The sequence below is a fragment of the Myiozetetes cayanensis genome, unplaced genomic scaffold (assembly GCF_022539395.1).
Source record: "Myiozetetes cayanensis isolate MyiCay16 unplaced genomic scaffold, myiCay2020 scf5-8, whole genome shotgun sequence".
Lineage (NCBI taxonomy): Eukaryota > Metazoa > Chordata > Aves > Passeriformes > Tyrannidae > Myiozetetes > Myiozetetes cayanensis.
The window spans coordinates 4660668-4671930 of NW_026087742.1; the positions used below are offsets into that span (position 1 = coordinate 4660668).

The following is an 11263-nucleotide window of genomic DNA, read 5'->3' on the forward strand; positions in this document are numbered from 1 at the left end:
CAAAATAGAGGCAATGCTGCCCAAAGCTGAACTCGACAGCAGCTCCCCAGACTTCCTTGTTTAAAGCATATTAAGCAGAGTTCACCAAGAGTGTGTGTTCTTGTACTTGGCCCACTGTGGTTGTTCTGCATGTTCACAGCAGAATTCGCATAAATTACAGGAGTGCAGGGAAGAGGTTTGGAGGCCTGCTGTCCCACTGGAGATGTTTTTTGTGCACAAAAATGCCCTCAAGAAGGTGGGGTAGCTCGGTGCTACACGATTTGCTTGGTTCATCTGCCTGCAGAGAACAACCCTCCAACATGACAAGAAAGGGAAAGGCACAATGGCTTCTGCAGTTTGGCAAACATAAAATAAATTGTTATATCAAAGCTTTCAAGTCTGGTAGCACACAGCAAGCTGGGCTTCATCCCACAGTCCCAGCATATAGGAAGAGATATGTTTTCTTCTCTTATTCCTGAAGCAGCAGGGCAATTTGAAATGGTCTGTTGTCTCCCTTGCTGTTTTAGCCTCTCTGTGCTTTTGTGTGGCTACCTCAGAAGTGAACTTGAGCCATTCTGTCACGTGGCTTCTTTCATCTCGTTGCTAACAGTGTGAAGTGACACTGTGCCACCCTGTGTCTGGTAGGAAGAAGTCCCCTCATCTAAAATACCTCTGGAATAGGGAAGACTGGCAAGAATATAAAGAAAAATAGTCAAGGCTCGTGTCAATAAAATAATTTTAATTTAAGTCAGCGTAATGATGAGTCAGTTTGCTGATTCCCCTATGTTTTGGAGCACAGGTTGTTGTACTCCTCCGGACTGACCGAGTACTGTGAAAGAACTTTCAGAAATTCTTCAAGTGGGCAGAGACCTGCCCTACATCCTTTCACCACTTTCTCCTGCAAAAGCAAAGAGACAATCACAGATTTTGTGGATTGCCAAAGCCATTGTTTTTTGCTGCATGGTAAATCCAAAAGCCCAAGATTTTTATGAGGGACCTCCCACGGGATCTCACCTCTCCACGGTAAGACATGCGAACGAACCACTCTTTGGACTGACGGTGCTGATACAGTTCCAGGGTCACATCTGCAGCATAAGGTGGCCACTTGTGATCAAAGGTGCCCAGTGCCAACAGGAGAGGAATAAGAGCAGAATCATGAGAAGCGTAGAGAATGAGCTTCCTGGAAAAAACAAAAGGAAGGAAAAAAACCCCAAACCAAACACAGAATGTCAGCTGTGTTCCTCCATAGAGAGCCAGTAGCACTTGTGCTTTTTCTACCAGATGAGCACTCATTCTCTCTATCCCACACATTTAATATCTTTCTGAACCAGCTTCACACTGACATCAAGTCAGAATGTATAAAAATTGGAGTTTTGCCCTGTACCTGGCCTTTTCAGATGGAGTCGAGGGATTTATTGCTGCTTTAATGTTCTTCTGTAAGGCACTGAGAAGGAGACCAACGCTCATCTTAACAACTTCTCTAGAAAAGAAGCAGAAACAAATCTACTAGTTTTTAAACTTTCAAATAATTACACATGAACACGTGGGGAACCTCTTCCCTATTACAAACTGATAACATGTATGGAGTGTAGCTACGAACTGTTCAATGCAATTAATATGGCTAATTTTTAGTTCACAGGTTGTGTAGTCACCACTCTAATGTGATTGCAGATTGGGAGGGGAGAGGTGTTGGCAAGCAGTCTCATGAGGTGTGGCCCACATAAAGGGAAATCTAGAAACACTTTGATTATTTTCTATGCTATTTTGTTTCCCTGGTTTAGATTTTTGGATGCATGGGTTTTAGCTAGGGAAGATGACAGTAGCTGACTGCAAAACAACAACTGAAGTGGTTGAGATCTTTGTTGGGGAGGGGCAGGATTCAAGAAGGTGGTGGCTATCCATTATAATAATAATTTATAAATTGGTTTTTATCCTTGTATTGAGCAAAGAGATGATTTTTATACAACTTCTGGTGGGAAGAAACTCCCTCTACCTAAATGAGTGTGTCAGTGGAAGTGGAAGATGAGTGTGACTGGCTCTCCTGGGTGTTGGGGGAAATCAGTCTTTCAGCACCTGAGATCTCTAATACATGCTTAAGAGAAGACCAACTACCCTACTAAAAAAGATAGTGCTAAACTATCACCTGATTGCAGCTGGTGAATATGGCATTTGCAAATGAATCTGAAAGGAAGATGACTGCTAGGCTGGCAACTTAGCTGACCTTTACAAACGACTGTGCAGAAGGCAATTAACTGCATGTAGCAGCACATTCTTTTGCAAGTAGTTACCTGTGTGCAGGGCCTGGCATCACCTTTTCTGCTAGCACTAGCACTTCTCAGCCCAGCTGTGCAGGTACCACCCCTGGGATAAACTTCCCAAGCTGGAATTCACATCAAACTTGTGCATCTGCAAGGGCTGTGCAGCCTGAGGGCCTGGGCTCAAAGTATTTCCTCTTCTCTTCTGATTTTGCCTTTGACACGGGTTCACTTAAACACCGTGGCAACTGAGGCCTTCGCTGCCAGCCTTGGTGGGTTAGCACTGCTCCTCAGAGACCATCAGCAAAACAGCATGCAAGGCCACATCTTGGCCTCCTCAGTGTGGACTCTTTTTTCCTAGCTCATGTCACTGACTCAAGGCACTGGACTTTACATGGAAATGGCTGAGGTGCAAACCTCGTGACAGGGGGCAGTAGCCTCTGGTGGGGGAATGCAGCAGATTGGAAAGGGCTTCTGTCTGCTGGAGAAGCTGGTGTAGCACATCCACCCTGGGTGAGACAACCCGTGAGGCTGGAGGCATGGATGCAGGCAATCACCTTGAGCTCTCTTCCAGAAGGAAGAGCATGGAGTCAACAGATCGGCGCTCGACCGTCCCCTGAAACTTCTTCAGCACAGGGCAGCTTGGCAGATTGTGCGCCTGGAGGGAGAAGACACAGCACAGCCACAGGGTTTGGCCCTTTCTGAACCCAGCCTGAAGACACATGGGCAACTGCCCACAGAAAACTGCTGTTCATGTCACACCATTTGTACTATGGTATTTACGTGAGGATTTTTAGGATGGTTTTAAACACACAGCCTTGCCCTGGGTACCGGAAGGATGGGTGTTTGTTCCTGAGGATACACTGCTGTGTGAAGGGAGTGTAACACATTGGGCCATTCAGCTGGCAGCCAGACCAATTACCATTAGCCCCAGTGAAAAGAGGTACTAAAGGGGGTTAAAAATATGCCCAACTTCCTTCCAGTAGCAGAAGCAATCTGGCTCACAGGTACTATGCTGGAACCAGGATTAGGACGACTGTCAGGTGCTGAGTGCCAAAAAAGAGCAAGCACTTTGTAAATGGGGCAAGGCAGGCCCAACTGCTCTCTCAGCTTTATACTGCAGTTGAAAGAAATTCTGGATTTCCAGGTAAGAACATAAACACTGGAGATGAGTCTTCATCCATCCTACAGCAAGGCTGACTCCACACCTTGCTTTTTAAAAAGGCCATGCTATTCCTATAAACTTTCTGGATTGCATAGAAAGGTACTGGGGTGGGTACCCATTGCTATCCACGGGTGTTGGCACTGTAATTTCCTCCATGTGCATGGTAAAGGGATATTCTTTCTGTGACAGTGCAACAGAACTGCTCAGCTCACCTGCTCAGCAAAAATGTTATCGAGGAGGACAAAAAAATCCACAGACTCATCACCATCAATACCCATCTTCTTCTTAATTTTTTTCAAGTCATCAGAGATACCTGGCTGCTGCTGAGCATCCTTACACTTCTGCCTGCAAGGGAATTAAAAAAACAAACCAAAAACTTTTCACACACCAGGCTTCTGTCTTTTCTGTCAGGCTTTTCTGACCCAGCCCAGTGGAGCTGTCTCACTTCAGTGAGGGGTAGAAGAAGCACTGCAGCATACTGATTGCGGGAGTCCGAGTTGCACAAAGGACAGACAATGTATCCAGATGTCAAGGATGAGAGCTGGCTCTCTGCTCTCACAGGAGCAGGGGAAAAATTAAAATGTGAACACCTCAGAAGTGGTTCCCATAAGCAAGGGCTGTGCACCAGTTAACACTTCTGGTCATACTGGAACAGTACATGTCTGTGTCTTCAGGGAGCAGCCTTTAACTGCCTCATGAAAGAAGGTAGAAGCTTTGAACTGATTGCTGTATGGTGTGGGAAAAAGGGAACACCTGGATATTCACTTGTAGCTTAAATTCACCTTTTGCTTTGTTAGAAGCCATTTGCATATTTATGCTATTTCAAATTGTATTTAAAAAAATTTAGCTGAGAATACCCATGCTGGCTATGTACTTCCTAGGTAGCCTGTAAGCTGAGGCAGTGCTTCTTAGTACAGCTCAAAAAGTCTACCTTGACATAGTCACCAAATGTGCTCAGTTAGTGGGCAGAGAGGGAAGAACCAGCAGTTTGCTCCCTTTTTGGACAGCTGATGTTACTGGTTCTATGGGCTGTCACCTCACCACTGTCTAGAACAATCCTTTGCCCCCAGAGTCAAGCATTACACAGTGAGCTTTTGCAAGTGAATTCTGACAACTCCTGAATTTTGGACAGAAATGTGCTAATGGATAATCCAGCCAAGCTGCATCTCTTGTTCATCTGCTTCTCTTTTTCAGTTTCCACCCCCATGCCCAACCTGGCATAGGCATTTTAGAGTACTTGACTCTTCAAACATGAGTGTTCTTTCTATGCAGGATGTTCCTTATTTTACTTCATTAGTCTTTGTTAAATGTATCAAGGCTGGGTACATTTCAGTTTCTTCAAGGTATGTATGTGACCGGAATGTTGAAATAACTCCCAAACCAGAAGCTGAATGTAAAAAGGAGGCCCAATATGTTCACACTTGAAAGGCTTGTTAAGGAATGTAGATGACGTTAATTCTGCCCTGCAGCAATGCCACAGACTAGCTGTACATTAGCTAGTAAGAGGGTTCGCTAGACACAGACTAAATTAAGTTAGTTTTTCAAGAAAAATTCTCTGTTTTCTTCTGGTGCCACTGCTTGGTGTATAACTCCGCTTACCGGGCATTTCATACAACTAGCTAAGCATTCCCAAAGAACTGAAAGTGGCAGGGGCAGAAATTGGGAAATGTGAAGAAAACGTGCTGTGTTAAATTACTGCTGCTGAAAAGAGACAGCAGCAAAATCACACGGGGAGGTATTGCCGGCAATTACCTGGTCAAGCATTTCAGGCGCTGGCAGTTGCGCATGTTGGGGTAGAGTATTTCAGAGCTGGCTTCATCGGTGACAATGACAACAGGTCCTGTGTACAAGGAGGAAGTTCCTGTGATCAGTAATGCATCTGTTTCTTTGGACTGCTTTAATCACTTTCACAGTCCTTGTGCTCAAGTCCATTGTTGTCAACTAGCAATCTCCCCTGAGGCATCACCTGCAACACAAGCCACTGTGCTTGTTTCTGTGAATTGAATTCCACAGGGATGCCTGCTGTGAACCTTGTAAAGCTTTCTAATTGTGTGCTCATTTTTCTTAGTGTTTGTAAGTGCCAAAAATTAGTCACTGTGTCATCAAGGAGCTCTGGCAAGTCACTTCAACTTGTTTGCGGAACTGAATATGGAAGGAGCAGAGGTGAGATCTTCAAAATGCAGAGTGTATTTCTAGGGCATACAAGTAGTTACCAACTGTAACATACAGGTGGAAGTTACTCCAGATACTGAACTTGCAAAGGATCTTGGCCAAGATACTCAGGTTTCTCTGAGAAACCTTTTTCAGATGTGTATCTCATGAACATTTGACCTAGAAATTTTAACCCTCTTGATTCCCCAGCAGGTCTGACACTGCAGCAGAAAGGCACACAAAGGGAGCAAGGAAGCGACAAGCTGGTGAAGAACCCAAAGAGCCAGGAAACTATGGGAAAGGGGGCCGAGTGAAAGGAACCAGGGAAGAAGTAACAACTAGGAGCCAGGGAGAGCTGGGATGTGCAAGGTGTGTGCATCTAGGGAAGACTGAGCAAGGTAAGAAGGCACTGTTCAGAAGTCTTCCCAACCTTCTTTCTGCTGTTGGTACAGCCCAGCCAGCACGCACCGTGTGGACTCCAGGTTCCGGAAAATATTACTGGAACGGATGCTGAAAGAGAGAAAGGAGTTTCTGAAGTGGCACTTTCTCCTTCATGTCAACATGGCTGCAGCTGGGGAGGGCTTGCTGGAACTGAGGGTTCTGCTTCCACTGTGCCTTTGGAAACCTGTGGTGGGATTCATCTTTTGTCACTGTAGCTATCTTAAGTAGACACCTACATCAGAACTGCCCTTTAACTTCCCTTCAGAGATAGTGGAGATAACACACTGGCACTTCTCTGGTGTAACTTTAATTTCATCCTAAGCCAGACACTCCCAGCATTAGTGATGAGAGCAACCAGGGGTTGCTTCATCTCCCTGAACTTCAACTGTTTACAGTGAGTTCAAGTGTGCTCCAGAAATGCTTGTTTCTCTTTTATTAGTCGTGAAGTTGCACAAGACCACTGCCAGTGGCTAAACCTGGATGAGATGAACCTGTCCCTGGCATCACTCTCAGGACTGCTGGGGAATTGGATGCTTTGTGTCACAAGAGTTCTAGTACCAGGCTCGGCAGGCTGAGCAAAGATGAAGGCCCAGGGGCCAGCCAGTCTGCTGTGGAGTGGTGTGTATGCTAGTCAGAGAGTTTCCATGGCACAGGGCTACCTGTTAGTAGAGAGGAAGCAAGAGAAGGCCAAGGAGGGAACTGAGAGACTCACAAGACCTCAGCAGGCTTAAATGTTGGTGAAAGAAAGTTGGCTTCCTCCACATAGCTTCTCCTCAGCCTTTCCCCCAGGGCAAACGTCTGCTGCATGCCCACTGTTGTCAGCTGTCCTGCAGTGGCACCACCCTAGGAGCAAAGAACAGGAAGGATCTCCAGTGGACTATGGAAACAACCAAGTCTACAGAGGGAACACGAACCCACCGGGAAAGAGAGCCTCACCTTGAAGGTGGTCTTTTTGTATTGCTTGTCATAGGGTGAGGGAGGTTGAGGTCCTCCATTTAGGTTAGTCACCTTGTAATCAAACTTAGTCTTAGCAGGTACATCTAAAAGAGTGGGATGCCATTCCACCTGCTTCAAAACAAACCAACAAAAAGTGCTTCAGTGGAAAACTTTCAAGAGCATTAAACCAATTATGCTGTGCTGCCTTGCCAACAACACAACATGGAGACATAAAGATCTCTTCAGACAGCTCATAGAGAAATGAGAGCAGTGCTGCACTCTGGATTTGCAGATCTTATCTGCAGGAAATGCAGTACTTGCTCTCCTACCCTTACAGGAGAAAGATCTGTAGGAAATCACAGTTGCTGCTCCCCGTTACGCACTGAAAAGCTGCTGTAGCAAACTACCTGAACTAACACCTGCCAGCTCCCGAGGTTGCCTCCGTGGAGGCTGGGAGAGTCATATCAGTTGTGGTAAAACCGAGGCAGGAGCCACACATTTGCCAGGTACCAGCTGGGAGGTGTGGTGCTCAGCCCTGGAACAAAGTCCGGGTGCACTGCAGTACTGAATGTTATCACCACTGCAGCCCCATTCCTGCATCCTGCCCCTGAGGGCTCCCGGCAGCGAAGCAGTTGTTCAAGAATCAATTAGGTTGGAAAAGACCTCTCAGATCATTGAGTCCAACCTATGACCCACCACCATGGCACTACCTGCCACAACCAGTCTATCCTTAAGCACCTCCAGGGACCAATCTGTTCAAACGTCCAATCACCCTTTCCATCAGGAAATTCCTCCTTATGTCCAACCCAAGCCTACCCTGCCATAACTTGAGGCCATTTCTTCTTGTCCTATTACCTGAGTTGCCTGGGAGAAGAGCTAAACCCCCACCTGGCTACAACCTCCTTGCAGGCAGATGTAGAAAGTGAGCGGGTCACCCCTGAGCCTCCTTTTCTCCAGGCTAAACAATCCCAGCTCCCTCAACTGCTCCTCATAACACTTGTGCTCCAGACCCTTCCCCAGCTCCGCTGCCCTTCTCTGGACACGCTCCAGCACCTCCTGCCCTGGTCCTGCTGGCCACACTGATCCTGATCCAGGCCAGGATGCCACTGGCTTTCTCGGCCCCCTGGGCACACTGCTGGCTCGTGTCCAAACAGCTGTCAGCCAGCACCCTTCTCCGCTAGGCTGCTTTCCAGCCACTCTTCCCCAAGCCTTTAGGGATGCGTGGGGGTCCACGCTCCCAAACTCCCACGTTTCCCCCGTATTTACTCTGGGGGGAGTAGATTTCCTTATTTCCCCCGGGAAGGGGAATAAAACCTAAACCACCAGGCTGCCATCAGGGAGCAAAGGCAGCAGCTCCGCAGCGGGGCACCCACCGCAGCCCCCGTCCCGTCCCGTCCCGTCCCGCCCCGAGCTCACCAGCGCGGCCCCCGGCAGCGGCTGCAGCGGGGTGCGGGCCCCGTGCCGGAACACCACCTGCACCAGCCTCAGCTCCAGCTCCCGCCGCTCACCGCCATCCCGGCCGGCCGCCTTCGCCCGCCGCCGCTGCGCCCAGGCGGCCAGGCCGCCCAGCACCGCCAGCCGCGGCCCCCAGCCCATGGTGGCAGCGCCGGGCCGGCCGGGCCGCGGGGGCCGGCGGGAAGCGAGTCCCCCCGAGGGCTCCGGGATGCCCAGGAAGCCGGAGGTGGACTGCGGCTCCCGGCGGGCGCCGCGCCGGGGAACCAGGCGGGGCTGGGCGGGACTGGAGGCTCCCCCGCCCCGGGGCCGCCCCCGGCACCGCCGCCGCCTGCAGCGGGGCGGCGCTGGCGGCCCCGGGGCCTCTGTGTGCTTGGTCGCCTCTCTCCGTCTTCAGCTCTTTTCCCTGTCGGATCTACAGTACCGTAGAATCATAGATTCAGCCGGGTCGGAAAAGATCAAGTCCAACCCTTGATCCAACCCCGCCGTGGTTACCAGACCACGGCACTGAGTGCCACATCCAGTCTCATCTTAAAAACCTTCAGGGACGGTGAATCCACCACCTCCCTGGGCAGCCCATTCCAATGCCTGGTTACCCTCTCTGTAAAGAATTTCTTCCTAACATCTAACCTAAACCTCCCCTGACAGAGCTTAAGACCGTGCCCTCTGGTCTTACTGATAGCTGCCTGGGGGAAGAGACCGACCCCACCTGGCTACAACCTCCTTTCAGGGAGACGTAGAGAGTGACGAGACTCCTCCAGGCTAAACAACCCCAGCTCCCTCAGCCTCTCCTCACAGCACTTGTGCTCCAGTCCCTTCACCAGCCTGGTTGCTCTTCTCTGGACCTGCTCCAGCACCTCAAGATCCTTCCTGAACTGGATGGGCCCAGAAATGGACTCAGTACTCAAGGTGTAGCCTCACCAGCACTGAGTGCAGGGGAAGTACCCCCCATACAGCACTACAGGCCTGGGGAAGAGCAGCTGGAAAGCAGTCCAGCTCTTTGGACACGAGCCAGCGTGTGCCCAGGGGGCCAAGAAGGCCAATGGCATCCTGGCCTGTACCAGGAATAGTGTGGCCGGCAGGACCAGGGCAGTGATTGTCCCCCTGCACTCGGCACTGGTGAGGGTCCAGTTCTGGGCCCTCACTCCAGGAAAGACATTGAGGTGCTGGAGCGTGTCCAGAGAAGGGCAGCGGAGCTGGGGGAGGGTCTGTAGCACAAGTGTTGAGAGGAGCAGCTGAGGGAGCTGGGGCTGTTCAGCCTGGAGAAGAGGAGGCTCAGGGGTGATCTTATCACTCTCTACAAATCCTCAAAAGGAGGTTGTAGCCAGGTGGGGCTTGGTCTCTTCTCCCAGGTAACAAGTGACAGGACATAAGGAAATGGTCTCAATTTATGGCAGGGGAGGCTTGGGTTGGACATTAGGAGGAATTTCTTCAGAAGAAGAGTAATTGGACATTGGAATGGACTGCCTAGGGAAATGTCACTGTTCCTGGAGGTGTTTAAGGAAAGCACTGGATGTGGCACTCAGTGCCATGGTCTGGTTGCCATGGTGGTGTTTGATCATAGGCTGGACTTGATCTCAGAGGTCTTTTCCAACCTAACTGAATCTGTGATTCTGTGTAGCTTCCTGGGTGGGAAAAACCCTTTGGGTCTGGGTTGTTTTTTAACCCCCAATTTCCCCCCTCTCCCCAGAGGCTCCCAGGGCCATGGGAATGGTGTGCTCAGGCAGAAGAGCCACGCTGGTGCTTTACAGGTGGATTGGATCTAGTACTGAGGGAAGAGCCTGCAAGGAGGGAGAGAGTCCCCTGGTTCCTCCCCATCTGGTTGCTTGTGCCCTCCTGTCAGCAGCCACTGGTGGGGAGGGGAGTTTTGGGAAGGGGAAGGTGTTCTGCTTGGCTGAAATCTCACATGCACCAGTCATCTGTGCAGTGCTTTGATCTTTAATCGGCCTGGGTGGATGTAGCATCAGCAGTGGGAGAAATTTCCCTCTCCTAGTTCTTTCTAGTTCAGATGTTAATGGCAGTGTTTTGCTGAGGGAGGGAACAGCTCTGCTTTAACCTGTCACTTGTCTGTCTCCCTGCCTGTACTTGCTCACCCCATTAACCTCACCTGCAAAGGTTTGCAGCTGGTGCTAAATGTGGAAATGGCAATATGTTTGTTGTTCTTGCTTAGATGAAAGCTTTTTCCACTGCCAGTTTGCTAAACAAGGTCTTTTTCAGTTTGGATGCCCAAGTGCAGACAGCCTGGGAACAGAGCAGTGGGCACTGACCTAGTCTTGTCTGGCTCCTCATTCCCACTGTGGCTTTGGGAGCCAACACAGTGCTGGCATTGCCATTGGAGATGAGATACAACAGTGAGGCAGGTGAAGGCAAGACCCTGCCATATAGATAACCTGAGGTACCTGGAGGGCTTCAGGGTTGTTTGTAGTATTGGAGCTGCCCAGCATTTGGCCAAGCTGTCCAGGGTGAATGTGAAACCAGTGTCTGGAGATGCATGTTCCACTCCTTGTCTCATCAAACCCTTGTTTCTCCTCTCCTGGCAGTGATGCAGAGGACCAGTGAGTCTGTACAAATTAACTGTTCAATTCTATTCAGCATCTTTTTAGCACACTAGCTTATAGATTCATAGAATCACAGCATGGTTTGAGTTGGAAAGAACCTTGAAGATCACCCAGTTCCAACTCCCCTGACATCACCAGGGATGGCACCCCCTAGACAAGGTGGCTCAGAGTCCCATCCAACCTGGTCTTGAACACTTCCAGGGATGGGGCATCCACACATTCTGTGGGTGACCTGTTCCAGTGCCTCACCACCCTTATAGTAACTGATCTATGTGAGAATTAGAGAGCTGTGCATTCTTGGGCTTTTCTTGCACACTATAAAGCAA

General features: G+C 49.6%; 1 protein-coding gene across 1 annotated transcript; it reads right to left on the reverse strand.

Moving 5' to 3' along the window:
• Positions 1–698: 698 nt before the first annotated feature.
• Positions 699–8542, reverse strand: ACP6 (acid phosphatase 6, lysophosphatidic). The gene is made up of 10 exons (XM_050333559.1): positions 8344–8542; positions 6928–7059; positions 6704–6834; positions 5981–6060; positions 5152–5239; positions 3612–3744; positions 2792–2892; positions 1364–1459; positions 994–1159; positions 699–877 (listed from the first exon to the last, which is right to left on the reverse strand). Exons 1-10 carry the CDS (start codon positions 8521–8523, stop codon positions 761–763), a joined length of 1224 nt encoding a protein of 407 aa, XP_050189516.1. The 5' UTR covers positions 8524–8542; the 3' UTR covers positions 699–760.
• Positions 8543–11263: the final 2721 nt, after the last annotated feature.

Bases quoted from the DNA above. Each gene is read 5' to 3' on its own strand.
- ACP6 (XM_050333559.1), bottom strand. From the start codon at position 8,523: ATGGGCTGGGGGCCGCGGCTGGCGGTGCTGGGCGGCCTGGCCGCCTGG. The intron at 6,061-6,703 runs GTGAGTCTCTCA...TCTCTCTTTCAG, and splicing joins TTTAAGCCTGCTGAGGTCTT to CATCCGTTCCAGTAATATTT. The intron at 5,240-5,980 runs GTTGGGAAGACT...CCTTGTACACAG, and splicing joins GTACCAACAGCAGAAAGAAG to GACCTGTTGTCATTGTCACC.